At 41.6% G+C, this 14,851-nt stretch overlaps 1 protein-coding gene across 1 annotated transcript in view; it reads right to left on the bottom strand.

Annotated features, from left to right (window-relative positions):
* The window catches only part of KCNQ3 (potassium voltage-gated channel subfamily Q member 3), a 210,114-nt gene that overhangs the window by 27,069 nt on the left and 168,194 nt on the right, over nt 1–14,851 (bottom strand). Inside the window, exons 2-5 of the mRNA XM_072851158.1 lie at nt 6,569–6,659; nt 4,661–4,787; nt 2,738–2,910; nt 560–715 (exon numbers count right to left, since the gene is read on the bottom strand). Coding sequence (XP_072707259.1) covers nt 560–715; nt 2,738–2,910; nt 4,661–4,787; nt 6,569–6,659 — 547 coding nt within the window. The remainder of the gene's footprint in view (nt 1–559; nt 716–2,737; nt 2,911–4,660; nt 4,788–6,568; nt 6,660–14,851) is intronic.

The raw sequence follows: 14,851 nt of genomic DNA, 5'->3' as shown, positions 1-14,851 counted from the left end.
GCATGTAAGACACAAAAGAAGTGTTGAGTTATCCTTTCCAGAGATGTTTTGGACTTGTTAAATTTCATCCCATTAATCATTGTCCAATGCTCCAATCTACCTAGATCCCTCTACAAGGCCTCTTGTCCTTCAAGAGAGTCAACAGCACCTCCCAGTTTGGCCAGCTCTGGTTTTGCCATTTTCTGAGGGATGTAGCTCTCACAGGCAGGATTCTGCTGTCATGAGAGCTAGATCTCCCATAGCCATAGGGTCTGCCAGTGCAGTTATACCCAAAGAGACACTCCTCTAAAAGAGAGGTTTCCCGGAAACCAAAAGCACAGACTGATTTCTGAAAGGGGTTTAAACACCTAAGGACCTTTGTCTGACTGAAAATCAGCAAGGATATAAGTTCTGTTAATTGGTTGTATGGGCATCCCTAATTTGGTAATGTTATACCAGTAACATGCTTCTTACCCCAAATTTAGCAGCACTTACATTATAATCCTTAACATCAATACTTTATCTCTTCTTGGATACGAAGTTTTTAAGAAGGAGCTAAGGTGTTTCTGGAGTCACTTACCAGCCCCCACCACAGTGCATCTGCATAGGTTTCAAACTCTTCCTTCATCTCCACCCCATTAGCATCCTTTTCAGGAACATCTTTTTCAACCAGATAAACAAGAAATGAGGATAGGATGAGTGTCAGGAACCCAATGTACCAAGCAGTGATGAGTTCCTGCAAAAGAAATAGATGGACAATGGAAGGGCTGAAAACAGGCTCAATACCCACAGTGGCAGAGTAAATGTCAGGAGAAGAGAGAAGCACTGAGGATAACAGCAGAGCTGTCGCTGCTGGCTTGGTCACAGTCCACGACCAGCCCACCTCAGCACTTACTGGGAAATAATGCAGAGATTTACAAGAATTAGCCCTTACATGGCATCTTCCTTGGGAACAGCTTGGAGCAATCTGCAGTTGTAGTTCTGCATAAAGCTGGGTTAAGGGCTTAGCTGCACAGATGACACAGGGTGCTGCAGGGCTCTGTCTCTGGCCTTGACTCTTCCCCTTCCTGCTGCCCCTAGGCTTGGTCAGTCTTGGCAGGCAAATCAACAGCTCTGCCCTCTCCCTACCTCCATAGAGACAAGGCTGCAGGATGCAGTTTTTTCTCTTTAGGCATATCAAAGCAGGTTCTGAGGTATGATTTCACCATGAATTGATGCAATAAGAAGAGACCTTGAAAATCGTCTGCATAAAAACAAACCTGAGCTTTCTTGTTTTAGAGGAAGTGACTACAGAGGAGTGTGTGGCTAATCCTACTGAGGTGGGAGATGCAGCAACCCAAGTTCAAATCCCAGTAATGTCTGAAACAAAGCAGAAACTTTTTTGGTGGAGGTCTTCATAAGTGAGTAAAAAATCAATATTCCTTTTGCTTTCTGAGAACTATATTTGCAAAAAAAGAAAAAAAAAAAAGAAAAAAAAAAGGTTGTAGCTGAGAATTTCATAATTGAGTCTTGACATAAGTCAACTTTCTTGTCTGACTTCTAGTGTGGAACCACAGAAGGAAATTCGTTGGCTAACCTTGTTATCAAAATTGTTTCTTTAGTGTCTCCAGTGAAGCAAAGTTCTTGCAACCCCTTCTTATCTCCTGCAGCCAGCTAAGGTCCAAAGGGTGGTGGTTGGGAATCAAACAAGGAACATTTAAATGAAATCCCACACAATGAAGCCTTAAACAATTTCTAAACAATGTCTTTGGCACATAGACGTCTTCCATGATCTCAGTTTCCTGAGAAACATTTTTGACATAAGTGTTTATGTGCCACCTGCCTTGTAGCAAGTTTATATGGGGAAGAAACAGAAGTTGGTATGAAATGAAGCAGGGTGGGTATCCCTATCAGCCACTACAAAGAAGCAAAGTCTAATTATGCTGTGCCAGCTGGCATTTTAATTTTCAAAACCCCCTAAAATGTCAGGAATGTCATTCATGGATAAGAAAAGCAGTATGTAGCACAGCGTATATGCAATTTTTCTACACCCTGTGCAGATGAGAAATCTCATCTAGACGAATTTTATGCAGATAGTTTTTAACTTGTAATAATGTTTGGTGAAAATGCAAGAACACAACGTATCTGTCTGGTGTGAGACAGGATGTGTCTGACTATACGATCAAGTTAGACTGAGCAAAGATTATTTTAGAAATTTTGTCTGTCTGGGTTCACACTGTGTGCATCTTTGTATTGCCTGACCCATGTTTCCAAAGAGAAATTATACCAGTAGCTCCCTCTGAAACCACATTTCTGCTAACCAGCCTCTTTCCATCCCTCTGGAGTCCTGCTCCATCTGTTGATCAGAGAAGTCTGAGAAGCCACAACAAACTCTGCATGTTGCAAATACAGAGGCATTTCTGTCAAAGATTTCAACATACTTCACTGTTAAAGGAACTTCACTGTTAATGTCTGTACTTCACTGTTAAAGGGATGTCCGTGCTCTCATTCAGTGTAAAGGCAAAATTCCTGTTGTAATGAATGTGGGAACAAATACTCTCTCTTGTCACTTCCCAGCACCACTATTGAGTAGAGAAGGGTAAAACAAGGGGTAGAAATGGTTCAGAGGATGGAAGAGGGAATAAAGCCGAAAGGACAAAACTGTTGCTTGAACTACTAGACATAATCCCAAGGTGTTACTGTACCTGTACATCTGCTCTCTTTCCCTTCAACATCTCTCCCCCAAGCCCCAGCTAAGCCCTGCAAGCTCCTCACTTACTTTGCTATGTGCACAAATGGCTGATCCCAAAAGTTTCCATGTACCGCCCCTCCTGTCCATTCGGAGCATCCGTAGGATCTGAAGGAAGCGGAGGCTTCTGAGAGATGTGGCCAGAACATTGCCCTGGTTCCCAACAGCAACCACCGGCACTGAAGCAATCAGCACAAAGATATCTGCAAGGCAAAAAGAACAAAGCCTGCCAACAAAAGTGTCCCCATCACCTGCTTCTTAATCCCATCTGGTTGTGCTGCAAATTTCCCTAAGCAAATTTTAAAGCTGCCTGAAAATGCCTTCTCTTGCCAATTAAACAGATATCTGCACCTGCCACACAGTGGGCATCATGCACAGAACCCACCAGAAAGCCTCGTAACCTATTTACAGATTGATGCACTGGTCTTGAGACACTGTCTGAGCTAGTTTAGGGATGCACAGAAACAGTGTGCAAATGCTGACAGAAAAACAATCTTAAATTCATCTGTTCCACAGGAACATCATAACAGATAAGAAAGGTCAGCAGATAAGAAATTCAGGTTTTGATAGTGCATCTAGTATTTTGTTCTTTTGGCCGAGTTTTCCCATTAAAATCTCAAAGCCAGTACTACTATTTTTTGTAAGCGCTCACAGGGCCAATTTGCCAATCAACTGAAGAGGTTTGAAATGCAAATCACATTGCTGCTTCTTGTTTTATTTCTTTTTCTTTCTTTTCCTTGTTGCCCCCCTGATTTTTCATCCTATACATATACAAGAAAAAAGTGGTACCAAAAGGCTTCAAACATTCTCTGGGCACTCAGTCTTTAATTTGTCTTCATATTGTATTTCCAGCCAAAAAGAGTAGCACTGGATGGATTTCAGATTTATTCACTTTCAATCATTCTCAAAACAAACTTGTGCCAGTGACTACCACGAGATGATATTAATAAATCCAGTGGGATCTTTTCTGTTCTTTACCCAGATATCAATGAAGATTCGTTCTCAGAAATGCGATTACACTTTTACTGAGAAGGCATGAGACAGTATCAATCCCACTTGCTCACACCGTGCTCTACTGCCTTCACAATGCTATTAGAAGTACAAGAAGTATTTATACAACAGTAGCACCCAAAGAGCATTACTAAATTGAAGATAGCACAGATGCACAAAGAAAATGTATTCCAATTTTGTCTACCATTTAGACCCACAAGATGAACAAAAGGAGGGAGAAGGAAGAGGGTAGCGTGTATTCATATAACTGCAGCACCACAGCTCCCCAGAGTGCTATGTCCTTTACAAATAAAGAACAAAAAGCTAGTGCTTGGCCTGAAGAGCATCAAAATAAATGAGGGAGTCCTGGAAATAGTGAACAATGTGGATGTGCATGACAAGTACTCAGAGCAGAGTGAACTCCTAAATGTTGGCTAGTTGGTTCGTGGACATAATGAGGAGTTTTAGGAAGGGATTAAAACATGAATAATGAGTAGTTTTATGACAGTTGTAGGCAGTGCCTTCCAAGCCTGAAGGATAATGTGGGTGAAATCATAAAGATACTTGTTTGCAAATGCTGACCAACATTACAAAGGTAAAACACAACATTTGAATATGAAAGAGGGCTTGGGAAGATGGCACAGTGTTGGCATCTGAAGCGGTTTGAAACTGAAGGCAGTTTCTCTTGGGATGAGCTTAAGAAAAATGCAGTGGAACTCAGGACAGAAAAATGTGTTTGAAGAGTAAAGGATCCACAAGTCACCCAAGAGTCTCTGGAATTAATTGTTATTGCCAGGTACTTCAAATAACTACTCCAAGCTGGACACAGCTCCTAGCACAAAGGGCAGATCTGATTTCAGTGCTCTTTGCACTGCCATTCACTGGTTCTTGGACATCCCCCCAAATTGGCTTAGAAGGAAGAGGACATAACAGGGAAAACAGTAGTGGAGAGCATGTGCTTACCCAGCATGCACAAAGGCTTTCTGGCAAATTTGAGTCTCCCCCTCCATCCTTTGTAGCGACAGCAACACCCAGCAGCCCAGATTCTTAAGGCAAACTCTGCTCCAAAGATGAAAATGGCAAAAGTTTCCTGTATCAAAGACACAAACTACATTGTTAGACTCGTAACAAGTTTTGCAGTAATTCTGGACAAGTGGAGATAGCTAAAGGAAAAAGATGAGGTGCAAGTGTTGGGGTATGTGTGAGAGAGAAAGAGAGGAAAAAAAGTGAGGAGGAGAATACAGGTTGATGAAAGAGGCAAGGCAAACTGAGACATAGGTTTACAGCCTGCTAAGTACTCTGCAGAAAGGATGTGCCCCTGCTGTTGGGTAAATGTGAAATTCTTACCCTGCCTTGAGGGAAAGGCAATTATTTCACAAAAAGACCTCCTGTTTCACACAAAATGAGAAGACATATGTGAGTGGTGACTGCAAAGTCCCCAGTGCACTGCATACCCACACCCAGAGTTACCCACCAGCAGCTCGTTCATGCAGCTATATCTATAGAGACAGGGACAGGATACAGTATATTCATATGATCATAAATTTAAGGCAATGATAAAGGCATGTATAAGACAAATTTAAGGCATATGTTATCCCCTTAAATTTCTGGTGCACAGAAGAATGGGATTTTCCACCTTGCTCAAGAGCTCTTCTAAGCATGGGGAGGGAATGGGGAGGAAAGAGCTTCTCTGAGGTGCTCAGTGGAGATGGGCCAAGGGTAGCATGGGGCGCACAGTTACTTTTCCTCTCTGTGAATAGCTGGCAAGGAGGAAAGGGGGATTTTTCCTGATGCTCATGCCCCCAGCTGCTAGGCAATTCTGAAAACCTCTGAGAGCCACATAAAAGCAAGCACAGGAGAAGGAAAAATAACCTCAGGCTTTTTCAAATGTGAAAAGATGGGTCTAAGCAGGGTAACAGGGACCAAAAGCGAGTTTCACATTCCCTAGGGAATGAGGGTGTTTTCATACAGGCGCTTTTTGAGAAGGAACATGCAAGGGGAATTCACCTTTCATTCCTTTTGGCATTTAGTTCTTGCTCGGATCTACATGTCTCTGGGGGTACAAGGGGAAATGAAATTGAGATCCTGGAACTACTCTTGCTGTGCAGTTTCCCTGGGGATGCTTTTCTACAAGGTCAGGTTAAGTGAGAGGTTGCGTTCTCTCTTTCGTGACAGCTATGGGAGCAGAGGAAGTTCTTTGTTAGGGTCATTTTCATAAAATGATGAATACGTCATGTTTATACTTAGTGAGGGGTTTTTCCTCATTTTTTTTCTTCTTCTGCCAAGTGGGAGGGCTACAGAAATACAGTCTTGAGCATGAACACCAGCATTTATAAAACAAGCATGCTGGAAACACAGAGAAAGGAATATATTTGTTGCAAATACATTTTCTCTCATGCATAGTTATTGGAGGCACTGCTTGCAACAATTTCAGTTATGCTGTTATTGGGCACAAGCATGAGTCCAATTCTGATGACCTCCCTTGAAAGAAATGCTGGGATTGGTAGAGTACTGTAGAATGAATCAAAATTGTTGAAAGATCCCCAAAAATGGAGTTTTCTAATGTGCTCGGGTCTGGCATGGTCAATAGGAAATTTATTGATACTTCGACGGGAGAACTGTTAGGCAAATGCTGAAAAGCCATTATTTAAAAGTCTCGGGCTAGTATTTTTCCTCTCTCCTTACTTCCCTTTTACTCAGTCGGTGTTGACAATGGACCAGGAACTCTCCAATATGTAAGTGTACAGTCACTGCTTCAGGACCACAGAAGAAATCTTATTGCATGCAGAGCTGGGAGTAAGTTTTCATCACTGCTGATGGGGCTGATTTCAATTCAAGGACATTACCAGGGTGATGCAGCAGTCTACTTACCAGCAAGAGGAGCCAGTCTCCTGAAACAGTTTCATACTCCTTGAAAGTTGTCAGGACAGCTAAGATCAAACACCCCAAGACAATCAGAAACCTGGAATGAAATAAAAGGAAAAAACACAGAATTGTTTTTGCATTGTATTTGCATTGGAGATGTTGCCTATAAAAACCTGGGTGGAGACCTTCAGGGGATGGCTACTTCCCATTGGTGAGCAGTGAGGTGGGCTCTCATGAAGATCAAGGGTTTTCAACCTAGACTGGGGGGGGCTGGCAGTCAAGAAATCATGGCAAGATCCTACATCCGAATGGTCCTGGGACAGACATGTATTAATTAACTCATTTGCATTCTTCAGGAAGGAAATGGATGATACTGCATTTTGGGAAAGGATTGTATAGTACGGCAGAGGACTGTAATGCTCAAGAGGTCTATTCCAAGCTGATGTGCTGTGCACTTCACAAAATGGCACTGCAGTTACAGTGGAATAAATCTACTTGGCATGTCCTGAGACCCGAGAAACAGTAAAACGCTTCAATACAAAGCAGCACCAGGACAAACTCTCCCTTGAAAACTGCACTGCATTTATTTTTTCATTCCCTTTTTGCACTTTTTTCTATGCAGATGAAAAGATAAAAAGGTTTGAGAGAAACAATAGAGAGGGTAAAGTTCTGCTCTCCAATAAACGCAGTGCGTGATAAATCACTGCCCTTGTGCTATTGTTTGTCTGTGAGGCTCCAGAACACAGAAATTTGACAGAAAATTTAACTCCCACTGCTGGTAAATCCAATTCAGTCCAATCTAAAGTCACGTTGATCTGCTTTGTAAAACTATTCCCAAGTTCAAGCTATTCAAAATCTTTTATACATGAAGAGATAAGAAAAATCAAGGAAGTCTTGTAAGTGATTACTGTGAAGCAGAGTGGGGGAAGCTCATATTCTAGTACTTCATGTACCCAGATCATGGGCATTTTAATGTGCTCCCAAAACCTGATCCACAGGAACAAAGGGGCAAGTGGCCATGGAAATATTTCAGAGCTTAGTGAATAAATTGGAAGGATGTCTCCATAAAAACTCTGGATCCCTTGCTTTCATAGCTAGGGTACATCAGAGAAATGATAGGTATTAGGTACTGAAATCATCCAGGGAAAAAAGCTTGTTAAGAATCAAACTGTGTTTAATGTGTACTACCTGTTCTGAATTTTAATCTGATGACACCTAAAGTGTGATTTAATTTCTTGCTGTAGAAAACTCCACTGTGTTTCACTGGGTGAAATGAGCAGAGTCCACAGCCTGCAGTGTGGAGGCAGTAAGCAAGGACCGTGGGGAAGGGAGGCTCAGCTCAGAGACACGAGTCCTCTAACGTGTCTTGGGGCTTCGTTTCCTTCAAGTATAGGGAAACCTAGGGCTAAGGGAGCGTGTTCCGAGAATTTGCAACATTTTTACAGCTGGAGTAAAAGGAGAGAGATGAGCTCCAGATAGCTCCCGCTGCCTTTTGGGAAGGAATTTCATCCAAACAGCATCAACTAGCAACCTCCATGCAAGGAACAGGCAACAGTGAAACACTTCACAGCAAACCCTGAAGGATTAGTTTGCTGTGGCTTTCCTAACATTAGGTATTCAGACAGAAGTTTTCTATACCAGGAAAATTTCAGATCAGCCATTCTGAGCAAGGTTAGAACACAAATAAATGTGTTTGCTCATGCTAAATAATTCTGGATTTCTTTGACGAGTTTCACCTTCTCCCACTCACCAGCCATGCTCTAGAGCAAGGGTTATGTGGTTGGTAGGAAACAGCCTTTGGGTCCAGAATGTGTCTTTTACCATCTACCTATTAGAACCACACTCCTGCTGCTCAAGACATTTGGCAGTTAACTTAGCAATTCTGCGATGTTCCTGCCATGCCCTCAAGTTTGCTTTGTCACACCATACCTTGCTGTCCTCACCTTGCAATTATGAAGCCAGTGGCTCACTGGCTTCCCAAGACCCACAATCCAGCCTCTCTGCACCTCTGTGAGCAAACTTGTGCAAACTCAGATGAGACAACATGATTCCTTCGATTAGCTATAAGCCACTTATGATCTGGCACATTACAGCCGTTACAGTGGTACCATCACTAATTCTCCATTTAAAGCCTTGAGCTACTGCTACTTGATGCTTTCCATTACAGCCATTTCTTTATACCATGTGAAAATTCAGTCACCCATCAGCTCACAAGTATCATTTAAATGATTTAATTAAATCTAGGTCAACAGTTGGACTTGATCTTAAAGATCTTTTCCAACCTAAATGATTCTATGATTCTATGAAAGGCAAAACACACTGAAAACAATCCAAGGAAATTACATCATCAGCTACTATAACTAAAGGCATGAATTTACGATATCATTCAACAGAACAACACTGTCAATTAAAGATGACGTGCAGTTTTTTGTCCAAGAGGAAGAAAGTTAGCAGTGAAATCATCTTTTTGCCTAAAATTGCCTGCGGTTTAACCACTAGAGGGTATCGGTGCTCCACAGAGCAAGGGGATACAGCTCTTGCTCCTGTTTTCCTTCCCCATGAAATAAACTCAATGCAGGTGATGTTCAGGTGATCACACCCACGTATTTGATATGCAGGAAGAGGAGTCTCACAGCGGTGAAAAGGCTCTTCCTTGGTCACTAAAAAACCCAAATGTTGGCATTAACGGACAAGGGGTGCTGCTAGCTCGATCGCTCTGTGTGCCACAGCCCATGCTGCAAGCCTCACTGCTCAAAGTGAGAGCCCACCCATGAAAACAACAAATCATGCAAGATTAAAAAAAAGTAAAAATAGGGTGAGAGGGTGAGACTGGAGATCAAAAGTCACCATGAATAATTTTGAGGGCAAATCTGAGCAGGGAATGTGGTCTCAACCCCCCGTTGCAGGAAATGCATGAATGCAGCCCAGAAGAGTGCCTTGGAGGTGCAACTGCTGAGCAGGAACCACAGTCCCAAAAAACACACAGCCCACAGAGCCAGGCCTCTGCACCTTCTTTCAGTATGCTGGGGTGTGCAGGGATGAAAGCCTGTGTTGGGATACCTAACCACAATCCATCTTGGAAGGGTCAGCTATCCTCCCTTGGCACTGTTTCCAAAGGATAAACAACTACTGCAAGTTAATCAAATCACATCTCAGCAATCCTCTCTTAGCATCTGAAATGACGACCGCGTTCAGAGCACTTCATGAATTTTAATCTCCATTGATGCTATGCAACCCACCGATTTCCCTGCAGCCTCTTCTGTTTCGGATCTTGGTGTTTACAAAGCCTGCAAGTCTTCTTGTGTCCTCTTTCTATGGAAGATGTTACACAGGTGTCGTGGTTTTTTCATCAGTCCCCCTTGCTCAGCAAACATGATAACAAGGTACATCTTCACCTTCCTGCTTATGCCCATATTGTGGTTTGCGAACATAAAGACTCTTAACTTGCTTGACAGTTGCTGAGTCTATATTGTCCTATGGCAACAGGACAATAGCTGAGTCTATATTATCTAATTTCACCTTTTAGAGGCAGCAGTGTCAGTCCAGTGGTTGAGCCTGACTGTAAAATCATTACAAGCAAATTGCAGGGAAAGAAACTGCTGCAATCACAGGGGATGAGCAGAGGGGAGACTAACACTGACCTGGGGAACCAAGGGGCAGAGAGGGAGAAAGTCTCAAATTTATTCACAGTTGCAATGATACCATCCATGGGGCATAGAGCACCAAGGGTTAGAAGAAAGAAATAGGGTCAAAGTCAAGGTTTAGTAATGAAAACTGGGTCCTATTAAGCCTAAGCTTCCTATTGAACTATTGAAATCTTCCTATTTCAGCAGGTGGCAGCCCAGACTTCAAGACTGGAAGTCAGATATGCCAAATGAGGATCTGAATTCAGTATTCAGTTTTTAGAATCATCCTTGCTTTCATTTTACATGATTTTTCACAGCCCATTACTTTGTACCTATTTGCAGCATTATGCCTAAAATCCTGATTACTTTGTTGTATGTATAAGTTTCAGACAGCCAAATGACAGTGGTCTTTTGGCACTGTCACAACTAATATGCTCTTCTAGTAAATACATGTTCTTGTTATTGGAAATCACATCTTTAACACTCATGTTTTCTAATTGTACTATTTTGGTGTATTAAAGACAGTATTCCAAAAACAATACATATTTTTTTCCAGGAAAGAAGAAGTAATTTATGACTATGCTAGACCATGAATGTAATGTTTCTTGGATGAACATCACAGACTGTTTTGTTTGAAAAAAATTGTTTTCTTTTAATATTTCACATTCTTTGAGTTTTTCTTCTGTACCTGTTTTACTTGAAACCAATATAATGCAGATCTAGCTGAGAACTTTTGTATTTTTTCCATATATATGTGCTTATCATGTATCCTGTTCACCATCTTTTTCTTCAAAATTTTAGGAGCAGATCACAATAGTACTTTGCCTATAATCTATTCTAAAACATGGCAGTCCTTTTGAAGCTGTCATGAGGACTAGATACATTATAGGCAGGCCAAACAATATTTGCATCTGGCATCATTTTGGCAAATTTTTGTGCTGTGTGACAAAATATTAAGTCTCAATTAGGCTTACAGTTAATGGAGAGGAAAGAGTGTTTCTAGTGTACAACTCATGTTGTTTTAAATTTGATGGCTCAAGCTGGTCAGAAGCACCTACAGAGACAATTTCTTCTCTATAACTGTAAGGAAAGACTCTAGTGACTAGCTCCTATGGAGAAGTTTACTCTGTAAATTAGCTTAATGCCATCCCTTATGTTCAGCCCTGTTTTGGATATAATTACAACACCACCTTTTAATAATGTTTATATATTTTTACTACTGGAAGAATTAGCCTACCAGCCATACCAGCCTACTTCTTACATGACCATGTTTCTCTGAAATCTCTTGCTGTAAATTTAAGTATCACATCTACATGTGGTCAAGGATCATGCTTATAAAACAATAATCCAGGCTCTGGGCAGGAAAGCCTCTTGAACAGTTACTGGTAAGAAATCCCCTCCAGTGCGACAGCGCATAGACTTCTGTTTGCTCTCACATCTTCAATACCATTTCTTGCAAGTCATTGCAATTTCCTCTGTCTCCAAATGTTCTTATGAATCTGAGGTTTTTCTGCTTTGCTTCATTTGGTCCTTTCTTGTTTTCCCTTAAAACTTTTGTTCTAGTTTCATTATGTTCTGCCACCTGGTAAATGCTAATGGAATTCTCTAAGATTACATTAGGAAAATCTGGCAGTGTTTTGCTCAATTTTTGGTTTATGGTTCCCAATGCAATATGGTCCTAAAACCGTGGTTCCCACACACTTTCCCAAATTTCATATTGGAACAACCTTATTTTCTTCAACTATTGGCTTTTACCCATAAGGATTAAAAATGCATCTTTTCTCACAGTTCTTTTAGTTGCTCTATATTCCTACCCACCATCTTTTTCTCTGCATCCAAACTTCAGTTTTCACAGAACATCTGCAGTATCTTCACTGATCATTTTATGGTTGCTAATGAGAGGCTTGAGTTGGGATTTTTAACACTATGTATGACATTACCAAATATTTGAGAACAGCTCTTCAGAGAGAAGGGAATGCATGCCTGACTTGCACAGACTTGGGAATATTCACTGTTTAATATTTAGATTCTTACATCTCTGCTATTCCAAGCAATAGGCCAGCTACTCTTACAAAGATCAGTACTGAGATAAAGGTGATGGGAAAAATCTGAAAACTTTGTGAGGCTACAAATGTGCACTGTGCAGAGGGGTATGGGGAAGTGCAGTGGAGGTCCTGGAGGAGGAGGGAAAAAGAAGCAAGTGCTGCAGGTAGGGATGTTCAAAGGTTCCTCTTTCTCTGCATCCACAGATTCCACTGAGTACACACACACAGCTCCATGCAGGAGCCCCTGGCCCAATGCCATCATACAGCAAGGACAGGATAAAACCACCACACTCAGTAAGCTGAACTGCACTCTTGCTCTGCTGCAATGGCAGAGAAAGAACAAGATCCTCCATAAGATGCTGGAGGAAACCCTAGGAAGTAAAGAAAGATTCCCAAAAGTTCCCTAGTCTCACTGGCATACCAGTTGATCTGGCAGGTGATGAACTGGTAGCCCAGAATGACACTAGTCCATTGGTGACAGAAGTGAAAGCCATTGTCCCTCTCACAGTAGGAAGCTGAACCAGAAAAGCCTAAACGCTTACTCATGCCAGGTTTTTGATGACCTTGGGTTCTTATTGGCAGCAGTGCCTCTGAACGGACTTCACTACTGTTTCCCTAAGTTTGGAAAGCTTTTAAAAAGCAAGATCTTGGAGAGGAAAGCTTTGCTTCACAGCAGGGCATTTAAGGTGCAAAAGAACAGTTTTTAAATCAGATGGTTCCTCTCTGCTGTCCTCCATGTACAAGCCAAGAGCCTGGTTAAGGCCTCCTCCTCTTGTCGCTTTTTCTTCAGGTCCACTCCTAAAAACTTTTTTCTTCAGTGCCCTGTGTACCACCACTGCCAGATTCCTTAGGGAGTCTGGCATGCTGGTACAAAATATTGTGGGTCAGCTATGTCAGACAGCATGAACACCATCATCCTGGATTTTCTGCTCTAGGGAACATTTCAGAAGAATGGCCTGAGACATTTCCCAGGTTTGCTGGCATGAGAGTGCAAAATAGAAAGCTGAGAGCACTACATTTCCCTGCCTGATTTTTCTCATCTCGGAAGACAAGAATCATTCAACAAGATCCCATTTCCATCTTGTCTTTGAGACAAGTTTTAAAGATGCTCTGAAAGACCTAGCATATATAGGTTACAAGAAGAGGCCTAGACATCTTATCACATGGGTGACTGGGGAACAGATTGCAGAAGCGAAGGAGAGGCAATGACAGCAGTAGCTACAAAAGAGTTAGATGTCTCCTATCCTCCTGCGGCTTGCATAAGGATGGAAAAGCTTCTGACTGTCACAACTAAATATTCTGAGTTGCTCTGTTAGTAGCTTTAAATTCTATTTTTATATTAAATGAATGACATTGGACTGAACTATTGTTTGGACCTTTTATCTGCCATGACTAGTATGCCTGTCCATGGACTTATCTCTGGCTGGCAGCATGCTGCTAATTGAGTTGAGACACATAGACTATGAAACACGGTGGGCCGTGCAGCACAGCAAAGCAGGAACAGCACAGAGACAAACTGCATTACCCATCAGCCCCAACTGCAATAACCACAAATCAAATGAGTTTCAGAACTGCTTCTAACAGGACTTTCTCCAAAGGACATTAACAAATTTGTGTGAAGCCATTTGAAGGTAAACTTTAAGATTCATACATTGGTTTCTGCTAAACTTTGTGAACGGAAAGTGTAGGACAGTTGAAAGTCAGACTGTAATTCAGCAGTCAAGTGCCCAGCCTTCAGCAAACCCTGTAAAGAAGTAAAGTGAATTTAGAGTATATGAAGAGCCTAAAGTAAAAGCATTAATCATCCATGTCAATGCTTAAACATCCTGAGTCGGAATTTCCAGAAAGTTACTTTTCTAAGCATCACTAACACTGTTGTGTACAGAGAGGCGAAAGATCAAGGAGTTCACTTCCAAACATGACAAAATCTCAGGGGTACCAAAGAATTAGGATCTCTCACACAGACATGCACTGATCTCCCCACAAACCCTTCCCATTTCTTTAGAAAGGAGGAGAGGAATGTGTTTTGTCCTCCAAATGAATTTTTAGAGAGCTCCAAAGAATGCAAATGCGAGAAACTTCTGAACCCACTGTCATTCCTTTTGCCTTGACTGAACACACTGTCATGATATTTTCTACCTTCCCATTTGAAGTCAATGAAGATCAAAAGACTGTAAGGGAGAGAAAAAAACAAACAAGCAAAAAACCCCAGTCAAACAGCCTACACACCCTTTCTTCCACCTGACCAAATTCCCTTTTCTCGCAGGCACTCACGTCGAATATATTAGGTCCTCCAAAGATGATATAGCTGAAAGTGAATTTCTAGTAACAGGAAGACAGAACTGTCCAGAAATAGCCTCTGTAGTCTCTAATACAGGTTTTCTAGGTAGGGAAGTGGTAACATTAATTCGGTGGCTGGGCAGATTCTTACAGTGAACTGAAAAGAGGATCTTCACTCTTTACCCAAGACTTTGACCCATTTGGGAGTTTTGACAGTTGGGGTTTTTTTTCTATTTTTGACCCTACATTCAAAGGAACATACTTTTTTAAACAATGCCAATACTTCCAACCTAATCTAGCACTTTCAGACAAGTGGGATTGCTTAGTGAAAAAGCAAT

Source organism: Ciconia boyciana, chromosome 2 (assembly GCF_034638445.1).
Source record: "Ciconia boyciana chromosome 2, ASM3463844v1, whole genome shotgun sequence".
Taxonomy (NCBI): Eukaryota; Metazoa; Chordata; class Aves; order Ciconiiformes; family Ciconiidae; genus Ciconia; species Ciconia boyciana.
Note: the sequence above shows the minus strand (reverse complement) of the source record. Positions and strands in the feature narration are given on the sequence as shown.